General features: G+C 41.1%; 1 protein-coding gene across 1 annotated transcript in view; it reads right to left on the bottom strand.

The window, feature by feature from the left end:
- Positions 1-14850, bottom strand: part of synrg (synergin, gamma) — a 46551-nt gene that overhangs the window by 19670 nt on the left and 12031 nt on the right. The window contains exons 8-15 of the mRNA XM_037677588.1: positions 12350-12616; positions 11284-11364; positions 10995-11191; positions 9763-9999; positions 9554-9684; positions 6629-6744; positions 6256-6318; positions 2121-3074 (exon numbers count right to left, since the gene is read on the bottom strand). Coding sequence (XP_037533516.1) covers positions 2121-3074; positions 6256-6318; positions 6629-6744; positions 9554-9684; positions 9763-9999; positions 10995-11191; positions 11284-11364; positions 12350-12616 — 2046 coding nt within the window. The remainder of the gene's footprint in view (positions 1-2120; positions 3075-6255; positions 6319-6628; positions 6745-9553; positions 9685-9762; positions 10000-10994; positions 11192-11283; positions 11365-12349; positions 12617-14850) is intronic.

Here is a 14850-nt window from a genome sequence, read left to right as displayed (position 1 = left end):
GGCAGAAGCCTGTTAATCATCTTTCATTCAAACCAGGTGTGTTGGAGCAGAGGAACAACTAAAACATGCAGGATGGTGTTCCTCAGGGAACAGGGCTGAAAACCACTGTGCTAATGAACAAATTCCTACGATCTCTTAAACAAAAGTAATACATTTTGATTCACATTAACCTAAAATATCTTACTAAATACTGTAAGTTACTTTTAATCTACATAGCTGTCAATCACAATGAGACCAAAGAGTCTTTCTAGCCACAAAATAAAATAATTCATATCCTTGTAATAAAAATACACTATTAAATCTGTATGTATACATTTCTTCCTTAGATAAAAACAACTTGCAATACTTTGATGCATAAAATGCTTATTCTGTATTGTGTTCTTGTCAATTTCACAAATTGGAAAAAAGCAGGCACACTGCAGGAAATGGCAAGGCAGGAAGGGTAATACGAACATCGTTATGTTCTCGGAGAGCAGGAGCGTACAGCCACACGTCAGAAACTTACGCTGCCGTGTCACAAAACAGGTAAAAGCTCTGATTCCTTTTGTGAGTCAAAAGGAACCTCACAAAAATACTGACTCTTTGAGATTACAAACATTTCTTGAAACACAGTGGAAAGCACGGCGAGGTGCTCACTTTTCTTGGCCTGCTACATTTAACAACAGGTTCGTGCCAAAGCTCTCCCAGAACAGAAAGAGTAGATAAAAAGAAGTGGAAACACTGTTTTCTGTAGCATGTTTGATTAAAGTAGAGACTTTAAATCAGCCATCTTTGTCTAATCAGCTGCTTAATAGATTCAAAAATCATTTTTTACTCTCAGTGCAAAAGAGCTTGACTAAAATGAGGCAATGAGGATGTTAATATTTTAATTTCTATCAAGTTAAATCTAAATTCCTCAAGTAAAATAATTTGAATTGCATGAATGCTGTCAGGTGAAGACAAACTCTCAGCTTGTAAAAAAAAAAAAAACTTTTGCCAGGATTTTCAGATTAAAAGCAAACATCACAAATGTTTAAACTACAAATTATTCACCTGAAAACAATCACCTGCTGGGTCGTTTTACGTTACAAATGATGTAATGCAATGAAACATGAGCCATGATGTGGAGGTGAGATGCTTGATGAATAAATAATTAGGTTTTGAGGAGGGAAGGAAGTGCTGACATGTAAATTACCTGATTTTTAAGACTGAGCTAATTTCATTTTATTAAACAGGCTTTAACTCCATGTTCATTAAAACACGAGGATGAGAAGAAAAAGGAAACGGCCCACACCAAATCTCATATTAGTCTTGTTAGATCCAAAATCACTGCACAGCTGGACTGAGAATACTGCAGAGTAAGACCATTACTTTGATAGACACAAAGAGAAACACATGCACTCACATTCAAGTGCTCACGTCTGAAATTTAAATTGCATCCAGCAATCTTATAAGTCATTTCCCCCGGGTCATGCATGCCAAATTCATTTCCAGCTAATCAAAATGATATTTTCTGGTGCGCCACAACGGCTAAAAGATGCCTTTCAGGTGTTGCTTTGGGGAATTTGTGAGTTTCTTTGTGCAAAAGCATGAATCATCAGAGCGAACGCCCTCCTGCACTCAACTGCATTCAACCGAACCGCCTGTTAACGGCACGACAGCAACACGCACATAAACGGTACTCTGTGGTGTGAGCGTCTGTTGTTGCAGCACGGACACGACAAACGGGAGACTCGTCAGAGGTCGGACACGCAGCGGCCGCTGACCTCGTCTGTAAACATCGACTGAATACACCAGCAGTGGGTGCTCATCATTCTAACAACGTATCAGGGAGCGGAGGGTAAACACTAAAAGGAAGAGAGGGAGTAACTGTGTAAATAAATAAATAAATAAATAAGAGATGAGTGATGAAATGTAAGATGAAGCTCCTAATCTGATGTTTTAGGTGTTTTATCTTTAAAATTTGAGCATATTTGATTTGATGAGGACCACATTTCTTGCTCCTTGATCTTTAGTTTAGTGTTTTTTTACTGTAAGCGTCTCCACAGAGGAGAAGAGGCTGGCTGGTTGGCCTCGAAAACAATACTGAGTGCGAATGGACTGTAAAGAGCCTCACCAGAGCAAACGCACTAGTTCCTCACCTGTAGCTGGGGGCTGGTGGGCCGAGAGGCCTGGCAAATCCAGAGAGCTGTCTGACATCACATGCTTCAGTTCTCCTCCCATGTCCGACAGCTTCATGTCCAGCTGCACCGAGAGCGCATCCTCGGAGTCGTCCTTCCCCACGCTGCTCCCGCCGATGGACGGGAGGTCGAGGGACTTGACGGAGGCGGAGTCTTCCTTGCCGTGTTTGAAAGCGGCCACCTTGTCCACCAAAGTCTTTTCTGAAGCACCGAGTGCCGTGCAGAATTTTGACGAATGAAAGTCAGCAAAGTCATCCGTGTCACTCTTGAGGGAAGAGAAGGAGCCGCCACCGCTCTCCTTTGTGTCGTCGTAGGAAAGGCCTCCTTCCAGAGACAGTTGTTTGAACACATCGTACTTGTCAGAGCTCTGCTGAGGCTGTTTTGTGGAGGTCTCCGATTGGACCCCCGTGCTGTTCTCGCCTTTTGGCTCTCCACTAGAACTGCCAAACGCCATAAAGTCTGCAAAGTCATCCTGAGGTGCTGCAGCTCCTCCTGGTGCTGAAGCTTGAGTGGTGTCAGAAGAAGAGCCAAAGAGGGCAAAGTCACCAAAATCATCTGTGCCTCCTCCTGGAAGTTTGGCCCCACCAGGCAGGAGCACTAAAGACGGGGGCACAGATACAGAGGGGAATGTGTTGGGTTTCGCCTCAGTGGGGGCAGGAACGGAGGGAGCCATGGAGGAGAAAAGGTCCAGGTCGGCCATGTTGAGGGGATTTTGGGGGATTTTCTGAGAAACAGACACTGCTGGCTGCTGCTGTGAAAGTTGTAGAGTCTGAGAGTTTGGGAAAGCAGAGGGAAAGGCAGGTTGAAAGATCTTGGCCTGATCGGACGGCTCTAGTGGAGAGACGCTGTCGGCGGTTTTAAAGTCTGTGAAGCCGTCATCGGTGCTGATAGACTTGAAATCTGCAAATCCCTCCCCTGGAAACCAAACAATTTAGGATGAGTAAAAGACAGAAAGTCAAAACAATCTCAGCTGTAACTATTGAGTTTAATATCCTGTAAGGAGTGAGCTGATGAATGCTTTGGTTCCACTGAGAAAAATAAACATCTTGTGATGAACGGTGAGCTTGAAAGTGACCAGAGAGCACACTTCACTGCACAAACAAGCTTGGATATATAGACACACATTCTACAAGTGGTATTTCGCTGGGCTGCAACTGTTGGAGACTAAATTTCAAACATTTTCAGAGGCAGTCTCGCAGAATTCTGAGCATTTGTGACCAGGAGGCCAGTGAGCCGTGCAGCCACGTTTTGCTTTGACAGTTTTTGAATATCACGATTTATTTTTGCATGGCTTTCAAACATTTGTACGTTTTGCTGACCACCCTTGCCCACATCATACCCACCATGACCCACTACAGCGGTTTTTTGATTGTGGGGTGTAGCGCAACTCGCCTCACCTTAATTCAATTCTACATGGGCTGCAATTTTTCCATACAAATGAGTACTACCACGATGTGGGTGGGATCATTGTGGCAAGGCTGCTACATCCTCCAATGTCGAGATACAATTGAGGACATTGAGATGATGGTACACATTGTGTTCAGTCTATTGTTAGCCGAGGTAAAAGGGAGTCAAAGAAGGATTACAAGCCTTACAAAATGGCAGTTCTGAAGCGCTCGCTGGCATGACTCTTCCAATGACGTGGAGCATGTACAATCAATGACCTGCAGTCAGCTGGTGTTAAATCATCAGTTCGGTGCAGCTCCCATGTCACCTCAGCCATGTAGGTCCTAAGAACCAAGCTGGAGCAGGTAGGATCACCAAATGGATATCCTCTGAGCAAGACTAGGGTTGTCCAGAATAGGGCCAAGTCCAGCTCATGGGAAAAGAGCCTTTTGGTGCTTTGCCACTGTCAACTCTCATTGGTTCTGGAGATGCACCGATCCGATACCAGTATCGGTCCCGATATCAAAAAAAAAAATTTCTGTTCGGGTATCATGACAATGTGACCGATCCATGACTGGTCAGATCTATTCACTCTAATTCTATGCTTTGTGCTCTGAGTGATGTCATAATTGTACTGACTGAAAAAATTAAAGTTGTGTTGTTTTTACATGTTTGGCCAAGCTTGTGAAGCTCTTGGTGTGTTTATGTGCGCTGTTCTGGTGCAGAGTTTTCAATGAAATTTGTAATACAGTACATTCATGTCAGCACTGGGTTTATAAGCTCAATCATCCAGGACGACAACAACAAAAATGGCTTAAATCAAGTCATCTGGACCCGTTTCAGAAACGGGTCCAGATGACTTGATTTAAGCCATTTTATTAATTCAGCACAGTTTTTTCTGTATAGGATCGGTATTGGCCGACACGAAAACGCAGGTATCAGTATCAGAAGTGAAAAAAGTGGATCGGTGCATCCCTAATTGGTTCTGCACCCCACCGCACCAGTAAAGGGCCTGCCCACTGCCAGTACCCACCCCCACTTAGCCCGGTTTATGGGACCACCTTGTTTGTGGTTCCAAGCAGACTGCTTCGGGGTGATGATTTTGACGTAAGCAGACAGCAGCCATTGATTGGCCAGTGGAGCTAGCAAAACGGCAAACTACATCTGAACCTCCATTTGTTCTCTGATCGTGTTGAGTGTCTTGGTTTTGCTAGTTTCTAGTATGGGAGCTCCAAAAATAGTGCTGTGGACCGATGATGAAATACAGACCTTCCTAACTTTATTGGCTGGTGTTAAGATTCAGCGGGAGCTGGACGGCACCACAAGAAATGAGTGCATTTTCAGAGCGATATCAAAGATGATATCAGAGATGATGATGATGCTGCATGGCTACACCTGGACTTATAGCAATGCCAGGATGAGCTAAAGGAATTGAAGTTTGATAATAAGGCGATTAAAGACCACAACAAGTGGAGTGGCTCCAACACAGTGACCTGTTACAATCCCACCCACAGAGCAGGAAAACAAGTCACAGTGGCAAATCATTTTCACATGAGAAGAACCAATAAGACGAGAGCTGAGTGGAATTGCACTTATCCATGGCAAAGTGGCTTTTGTGCCCACCTCAGCAGCTGCAACCACATTGGATGATTTTACTGGAGTACTCCTTTAAAATGAAGATAGGTGGATTTGGACAATTTTTATATAAAATAATCGTTATCAGTAGTGTGCATTTTACACCTTAACATGTTTTCTGTCAGAGAGCTCCCTGCAGGTGTCAAAATACAGCTCTTGAGCTCTTGGTGACACCTACAACAAAATCAAGAAGGGTTCCAAAAGAGTTTAAGACACCAGCAACGATTCAGAGAAAACTTGAGGGAAAATTCCTTGACCTTCTGGAACACCAAGGTGGGAATTCAGAATCCCTGCAAATGTTGCAAGATTTTCTAGAGACTGCTTTGTGAATGCTGTTTGCCAACTAGCAGCCCAGTGAGATAATATCTCACATCTACACTACCATGCAGTGAACAGTTGAAAAACCTCAAACAAAGCATGTCCAACTTTTATTAATTTCTTTGTCTAATGAGCTGAAATGAACACAAACACTATTTGTTAAAAACTTTTGCATTGTTCTGTTACAAAACTAGGCGACCTTACTTTAGTATGAGCCAGTTAAAACCCAAAAAGTACTAAGCTTCAGCTGCTGTTAATCCATTGTGGTTTAATATATGCACAGAGTGAAATAGAGAATCTGTTCACGCTGCTGGTGTGTGGTGGAAGAGAGATAACTAATAGGCTCATTAGAGAAGATGGAGCCTGACAATGCCAAAGAAAGGTCACTGCAAAGCACGACTTACTGGAGTTGTAGGAGCAGCCCACATCAGAATCTGTTCTAATGGAACATGGACGGTAAATACACCTGGATCAACACCGCTCACTCGCAAAACAAGGAACAGTGTAAACACGGCCTAACAGCAACGTGGTGACATGACAGATTTATTTAAGTTTTCACAAAGAGTTGAATTAAAGCAAATCTAAGCCTGACTCCACTTGTGTCACTAAATCTATCTCAAACTAGACTTCCGTCTCTTAATGTGAAGCCAAAAGAGGAACATCTTTAAGTTCACCGTTTCTACTTCAGCTGCCAAAACAAAATATTTTTGATACAGAACGATCAAAATGATCAAGAAAGAAAATGTGAGTTTCTTACCGACTGGTTTCTTGTCAGCAGGTCGTTCCAGTTGTCTGAATACACTGTATTTATCTCCAACATCTGGACCAGGACAAAAAAAAAAAAACAAAAAAAAAAACCAGAATAACAAGGTAATGTAGTCTGCTATGTTAAACCAGAACTAATTGTTAATTAGAATATAAAAAAGATTAGGCTGATTAAACATTTCCATTAAACTGACATCATTAAAGCTAATTGGGTCTATGCATCACAATTTATTACCTGTCCCGTTTTCAACATCTGAAGTTAGTAACTGCCGTCTATAAATACCTCTGTTTTAGGACCTGGCTGGACTTTCTAAAGGACAGACAATGCTGGGAGAACTAGATCCAACATGGGCTGCAGACATTACCTGAGGCAGGCGTGGGCTCTGCAGGCTGATCCACAGACAGCTGCTTGAACACAGCGTACTTATCGGTGGACGAGGAAGAGGAGGAACCAGACACTGGAGTCAGCATGGCAGGTGTGCTGCATGGACAGAAAAGCTATGATCACATCTTCTGACAAATCAAGTCCAATAATAGAAGCTAATTACTGTCCCAGCAGAAGTATTTAGAGAGCAACAGCTTATGTTCTTAGGCTGAAGTGTGCACTTAACAGGAAAACTGTCAAAACAAATACACCTTCCAGGACAACGAAAACATTTTTTACAGAAGACTTTAATGCAAATGTTGTCATAATAATTAGTTACCACTAATACAAGCTCGTTTTTAAACTACGAAACAGAAGTAAACTTATCTAAGTTGTCTTTCTGCAGATAATTGTAGTTCAGCGTTGTATCACTGAAAGAACAGTCTCAGTAAAAACTCGGAAAGCAATTTGAAGAAATGAGCATCTCTGCTGCCCACCTAAATTAATTCATTATGAAATTACCCGAGTTAATTTCTTTTCATCCATCATCTTTGCCCGCTTCTCTGTTGCCTATCTCCAGCTATCACTGTGTGAGAGGCGGTGGCCCTGGACATGCCTATTTTTTAAGGCTGGCCGCTCATACCAACGCAGTACCAGTGTCTCACATCTTTAATCTCTCCATAAGCCAAAACTCCATTCCAGACGCTTGGAAAACAGCCTTTGTTCTTCCTTTGCTGAAGGGAAGTGACCCCACCTCACTGAACAACTATCGGCCAATCTCTAAACTCTGCATTTTAGCCAAGGTTCTAGAAAAACTGATATTCAACACTCAAATCAAAAAGTATCTGGACTCATTTAACATTTTACCTCCACATCAATCTGGTTTCAGGAAACAACACAGCACAACGACTGCTTCACTGAAGGTTTTTAATGACGTTGTTGAAGCAACGGATGCTAAGGATTATTGTGCTGCACTTTTCTTAGACCTGACTAAATCTTTTGACACAGTGAATCAGAACATCTTGTGTCATAAACTCTCAGAAATTGGTTTCTCAGATCACACCATTGGTTGGTTCTCTAACTATCTTTCAGATCGGAGGCAATGTGCTCAATATAATGGTATTTCCTCCAGTTACTTAACGGTTAACAATGGTGTACCACAAGGCTCCGTCTTAGGACCCACCCTCTTTGCAATCTACATAGGTAATGTAGGTCAAAACATCCCTGATGCATCCTTACACTTCTATGCTTATGACACAGTTGTTTACTGTCCAGCATAAACAGTTGCTAAGGTTTTCCAGCTTTTGCAATCCGCATTCCACATCATCCAGTCAGATTTGTTCCGTCCCAAACTTGTCCTAAATGCTGACAAAACCAAAGGGTTGCTTTTTCAAACGGGAAGCCGGTCCCAGCAGTCCTTCCTCTGATTTTATCCTTTAATGGTGTCCATATTGAGTTTGTTGATTCCTATAAATATTTGGGTATGTTGGTCGACTCGCATCTATCTTGTAAGCTTCACGTGGAAAACCTAGTAAGGAAACTGAAAGTTAAACTAGGTTTCTTTTTCAGAAACAGATCCTATCTAACTCTGAATGCTAGGAAATGCCTTATAACTGCGATTTTCCTTTCCTCCATCGACTACGGTGACATTATTTATATGAACGCTTCTACAAGCACCCTGCAGATGATGGATGCTGTCTATCATGGTGCGCTAAGATTCATTACTGGCTGTAACTACCACACCCACCACTGCACCCTGTATTCACTGGTTAACTGGACATCATTAACTTCACGCAGACTCTCTCACTGGTACATTTTCATCTTTAAATCACTTCTTGGCCTGCTGCCTTCATACATCTCCTCCTACATGTTTCTGCGTGAGTGCAGCTACAGCGTGCACTCTCAGGACATTATTACCTGCAGTGTCCTCTCAGTGCAGACTGAACTAGGCAAAAGGGTTTTCTCCTACTCCGCTCCTGTTTCCTGGAACATCTTGCAAAAAGATTTGAAGCTCTCGACCTTGACCTCTCTAAGTGACTTTAAACATCTGTTAAGTTCCTGGCAAGAACCAATGCAGACACGTTCCTGTTTTTAGTTTCTACATTGCCTTGTAATCTAGCTGTTTTTTTCGCTACGTTCCCTTTTAATTATCATTTTGTTTTCAATTGTTAAAAAAAAATAAAAAAATTGTAGGCATCATTTGTGAATGTCTATTGTTGTCATTATCCACTGTTGTCATCACTGTTTGTTAAAATTCAAGTCTCTCTTGTAAATGAGTCCTTGTGGCTCAATTAATAACCTACTAACCTGTTTAAATAAAGGTTGAATGAAAAATAAATCATAGGGACACAGAGACAAATGAGACAACCATTCATTCTCTCACTCACACCTAGGGGCAATTTAAAGTTACCAATCAGCATAACATGCATGTTTTTGGTCTGTGGGAGGAAACCAGAGTACCTGGAGAAAACCCACACATGCACAGAGAGAACATGCAAACTCCACCCAGAAAGGCCGGGATATGACTGGCCATAGTAGACGAGGGTCTGTACGTCCTTCTTTTGTCCACTATGGCCAGTCATACCAAGAGGTGAACCTGCGACCTTCTTGTTGTGAGGCGACAGCTCTAACCACTGCATTCACTGCTGTTGATAGGTTATTGCAAGAAATTAAGACTATTTTTATGCAGAATACTTCTGCTACAATTACCATCGGGTGAATATTAAATGCTCCTTCTGCAAACATTCACATCAGTTTTTGTATATGATTGGAATGCAAAATGTTATTAATATTAGGACATCTCAGAATGAAGTTTACCGTTGTATTGTGTCAAACCCAACATATTTTAAAGGCATTAGATTAATTAAAACTAAGTATTACTTAGTTAAAACTAATCAGACTAAACATAAGTTGATGCACTCAGTACCTGTTTTGGTGCACACTGCTACTGGGAAAACCTCCTCCAGACTCCTGAAAATCTGTGAAGGCTTGGTCTCCCGTTCCTGCTTTTGGAGCCTCCTGGAAGTCCTGGAATTCATCATCCTCGATTTTGGTCGCCTATGTGAACACTTTGTGAGTTAGCAAATGCACTACAAATATAAGAAAAAGGAAAAAAAAAAAGGTTGCATGGATTACCTGTGCAGGTGGGAAAGAAGCAATGAAATTTGTGTTAGCAGCTGGTTGTGCAGGTGCGGTGGGTGCCATAGCCATGACCGGAGCTGCTATGGACATGGAGACTGGGGGCTGGGTCATTATGGGCTGCTGGTGCTGGGGCATGACGGGGGCCATGGCCAATGACAAGGCTGGCAGGTTGGGCACAGGTGGAGAGGGAAACTGACTGAGGATTTCCACATTCATGGCTGGGAGGCCACTCTGAAAGCAAAGATGACTGATGAAACAAAAAATAACTGTCTAATGATTACACAGCTAATCTACTTTAAAACTGTGATGTTGCATTAAAACACAATAATTAGACAAATTTTATATCCGTGCCCTGCTACAGGAAAAAAATTCTTCAGTTTATGCTTTTTGTTCTTTTTTGTTGTTTTGGAGTTTTCTCATCGTTTGCCTCTTTATTCTTTACACATTTTATCGTCAGATTTTGTCTATGTTGTGCAACAATCTACTACCAAAAGTCATACTACACAATTCCCAATGTAGGTGAACATTATGTGCATAACTTTAATGCTTTCTTTAAAAGCTGCTCGACGAGCTCCGAAACAAACACTGGACTGGCAGCCTTAATGAATAACAGAGTGAATCACAGTCAAAGTGAAGAGGTGAAAATGGACTCAGGCGATATTAACACACGTCTTGAAAATGTATTTTTATTAATTTACAGTTTCAAAATTATTCGTTTCAAAAATATAAGTTGTTTGTCACTTTAGAGATCTGGGCGCAGTGGATGAAATCAGCTACGATTTAAAGAATCATGTTTGGATACATTTATTCACCGGGGTTCTTTGAACTGATTTCTCCTGCAGACTCATGAATGCAAACGTACCGTTTGTATTTTAAGGCTCTAAAAGATTTACATCAACAAAGGTGTCTTATTATTCCTAGAATGGAAGCAGTGGCACGCTGTGTTTCGTGAGCTGCCTGCAGATTTGCATACCCCCTGGGGGATTGAGGGGGGGGGTGATGGTGACAGACTTGGGCTGAAGATGATAAGAAGCCTCCTGTCAAACTGATCCGACGGGGACTTGGCCAAATACTGGGCTCACAATTCTTCAGAGGCTGTGGGCTTTTTCAGTTTCCCTGAGCCCCAATGATTTCAGCGAGGAACTGATGGCGTGTGAGTGGAAGCTGATGAGGAAGATTAGTGAAGTCGTTCCAAGTGGATAATTTGTTTTGACGGCGGTGTTTACCTGCGCCACGCCAATTAGTGCCAGCACAGTGTACAGCTCCTCCTTGGTCAGCATGCCAGGCGTTGTGCGGTTGGCTGACGCCCAGATTTGCCCCAGTGCTTCTCTGGGAAGGCCCGATGACATTAATATTGGGTAGAGCTTGGCTGTGTCTATCCCTGCTGGAGTCATCGTGAACTCAAGAACCTTCTTAAACATGTCTGAAGAAAAATAAATAATATATATCCGGTCATAGAGCTTTTTAAAATGCATCAGATTTGATCTGAGTCATTGTCAGAATTATTTTTTTTACCGGGGACGAGGCTGTCGTTGTAAATCCAGGATGGCAGCAAGGACTGGATGTGCTCTTGTTGTGGGTACACTGCAACGCCGCCTGTCACACACACACACATATACACACACACGCAGACAGTTAACTGTTACGACTCAAGTCGTGTCCGAGCTGTTTGGCAGCCGAGCCCCGCTTGTATCGAACTCAACAAAAACCACACACTTGATGTCTGGAGGGCTCGCTCTCCTGCGCTGAATCACAAGAATCCTGCCACATCGGAGAATAAATCAGTCTGTCACTTCCAGCTTCAAGCAGAGACTGGCTCATAAGACAAAAAAAATCTAATTTAACTACTCAGAGCGTCTCAAAAATGTATTTTCTTAACATATACCGACAAAACGTCTTTTGTAAAATAGCTCGGTTCATTTTAAGACCTTGTATTTATTCAAGCAGTCACTTGCCACATAATAATCCAATCAGTCCTGGGCAGTTTAATGAATCTTAGAACAAATCTCCCTGCATGATGAGCACCTTTTCCTTGATGACACAGATACGGGAAAACAAATAACAGCACAAAGGAGTTGCAGAGTAGCATGCACAATCAGCCTTGAATTATGTTTGCCCGGCGGCATCTGCCAATCCATGCGCATCCCTGTTAAACCAAAGCAGTAGGCATGCGCTAGAAGTCGTCGTCTGGGTGGTTATTAACAGAGAAAACGTAGAGGCGGCGTATTAGACAACAGGTATCACCGAGGACTGTTTGTTTCCACAATGTGAGGAGAGGACACCGACAGAAGAAATAAAAATGTCAAAATATGAACAGAAAGGTGGAAAAATGTTTACAGCGATCTCTGTAAGAGTCACTGCGATGACAAATATGTCAGTTTGATTTCATTAAAATGCATAAAAGCATGAAGTCTAGTAGAAAAATCAGATTTTATGAGCAAAGAAGGAAAGAGCTGTCCAAGTTAGAAAGGAAACGTTTCCCCAGGGGAGCAAGAACACCTCGATTCTGTGTTAAGTCTACGGCAAAGCGAGGGGAGTGAAGCGGCAGCTATGGAGTCCAATAAACAGGCACGTCTCTCACCACTGTCACCAGACAGGCCCGCGGCTGACGGGGGGAGGCAGGGTGCAGACACCGGGGCTTCTCGCAGGTTTTCTGTGACAAAGGCAGAACTCAAGTCCTCGGGGGCTGCAGCCCAGTTCCTGGCTTTAGGGCTGGCATGAAACTGGGATGAAACTTTAGTCCCGGGAGTCATTTGAGCCAAACTTTGCTTGGATTTAAAGCTAACATGAGCCGTTTTATCAGCGGTAAGATCGCACGAGGAGAACAGCTTCTCTTCCAGGGACGGGCCTAGAGGGGCGAACCAAGAACAAACTTGTTTTAACAGAGACCAACACTTGGAACGTTATACGCTTCTGCTTTCCAGGAGCTTCAGTAAGCTGAAGTTAAAATAAAGAACAAGATGTCTGTAAGAACTATTTTGTCAAAAGAAATTCCCAAAAATAAAAATTCAGCTTTTAGAACACAAATATAAATCTACCTAACAAATTTATTATGTGAGAGTTTATGAAGTATCCACATTATTGTGATCCATTTTTCTTCCATACGTTTTTTGGCATCGTTCTTGTTCCACAAGTTTTGTGCTATTTCAACAAATCATAAATCAAAATGTTCAGCTCATTCAGGACGATCCTGATGTGACTTTTGGTATTGGTGCAACTTCAGCTTATTTTTTTAATATTTAGCCTTTTCTGACATTTTTTCCTCATAGAAAATGCATTGAGCTCATTTTCCATCCTTCAGATCTTTAGATGTGTTTACAACCCCTTTCACATTTTGTTCTGCTTCAGCTTCTTTCAGCTTCCTTGTGCAACTTTAAACATTTTTCAGCTACTTTCTGCAAATTTCAGCTGTTTTTTTCAGCTGTTTTGTGCTCCTTTCATATTATTCTGCTAATTACAAAATGTTGTGCTTCTACATTCTTTCTGCTAATTGCAGCTTGGTTCAGCTTATTTCTGCAAGTTTCAGCGTTACTATTTCAGCTACTATTTAGCTGTTTGGTGCCAATTTTAGCTTTTGCAGCTAATTTGACCTTTTTGCAATCATTTCAACTTTTTTCAGCCTAATTCAGCAAAAATGTGCTCTCTCTACTTCCTTGTGGTAATTTAAGTTTCTGCTTTTTTTTTAGCTACTTTTCAGCTGATTTTGGCTAATTTCAGCTTTGTTCAGATAATTTCCACTTGTGCTCATTTCTACTTCTTTCAGCCTAATTAGACAAACATTTTCTTTCTCCTGCTAATTTAAGCTTGTTCTATCTTTTCAGCTAGTTTGTAGCATTTTAAGCTAATTTCAGCCGTTTTCAGATAAATTCAAGTTTTTCGTGGTAATTTCTGCTTCTTTCAGCCTAATGAACTTCTTTCTGCCAATGTCAGTTTGTTATGCTCCTTTCAGCTTATTTCTGCTATTTCAGCTATTATTTAGCTCTTTTGTGCTATATTTAGCTTTTTCAGCTAATTCAGCATTTTTTAAGCTTATTTCAGCTCCTTCAATTGCATTCTGGTAATTTAAGCTTCTTTCTGCCTTTTCAGCAATTTTTTAAAACTAATTTCAGCTTCATCTTTTTTTTTTTAGCTCATTTCTGCTTTTTTGTGCTATTTTCTGCTTATTTAAATCTAATTCAGCAAAGCACTTTGGTGTTGTTTTAAAGAGTTTTATAAATAAAGTTGTATTATTGTAAATATGTGTTCTTTCTGCTTTCTTCTGCTAACTTAGGCTTGTTCTTCCATTTCTGCTACACTTTCAGCATGTTTTAGCTAATTTCAGCTGTTTTATTAACAAGTCCTTCAGCAATAAGCATTCACACTGAATTTTTGCAGGAAATGCAATTTCTCTAGTTTAATTTGTATTTTGAATTATTTTTAAAAAGTCGAATAATTTACTTTTGAACTTTTAGAGAACTACACAAAATTTATGCATAAGAAGGGGCAGCTGAACGAATGTCACAAAGTAAATAAGTTTCCTGATTATATAAGGTTTATTTCTATTTTAAACTTACTCCCCTACCCCCAGGTTATATTCTACATTTGTACTTATTGTAAGTATAGTTCTGTTAATCTAAACAAATAAATTTGGTAATTTGCATTTTCAGTAATTTGATTTTTGTACCCATCTGAGGAATTCACTCTGTACAAAAATATATTTTGGCTTGTCTTTTCACATTGTGATAGTAAATAGTACTTTGTGAGTTTTGATGGATTTTGTATGGTTATCACTTGATCATTATTAAATCATTTACCTAAATGTTTCTTCAGTGAGAGACTTTTAATAGACAAACTCTATTGTTCAAACTTTTTAACCTGACGGAGCTCGAGCTGGGATCGAAACGTTATCAGATAAATCAGTGTTGTGGTCAGGAACGAGTGTGCAGGCTTTCTTCCTTACTCATCTTTTTTAATAAATGTCTGCACTCAGTAAAAACATGCATTCTCTTGTGTTTTAGACCATTTCATGGACTTTGCTGGCTCCACAAACAATTTAATTCAGCCACATTATTCATGCTTCATGCAGTTTTGATCCTAAAAATA

Source organism: Nematolebias whitei, chromosome 6, assembly GCF_014905685.2.
Source record: "Nematolebias whitei isolate Nwh7 chromosome 6, NemWhi1, whole genome shotgun sequence".
Classification (NCBI taxonomy): Eukaryota; Metazoa; Chordata; class Actinopteri; order Cyprinodontiformes; family Rivulidae; genus Nematolebias; species Nematolebias whitei.
Note: the sequence above shows the minus strand (reverse complement) of the source record. Positions and strands in the feature narration are given on the sequence as shown.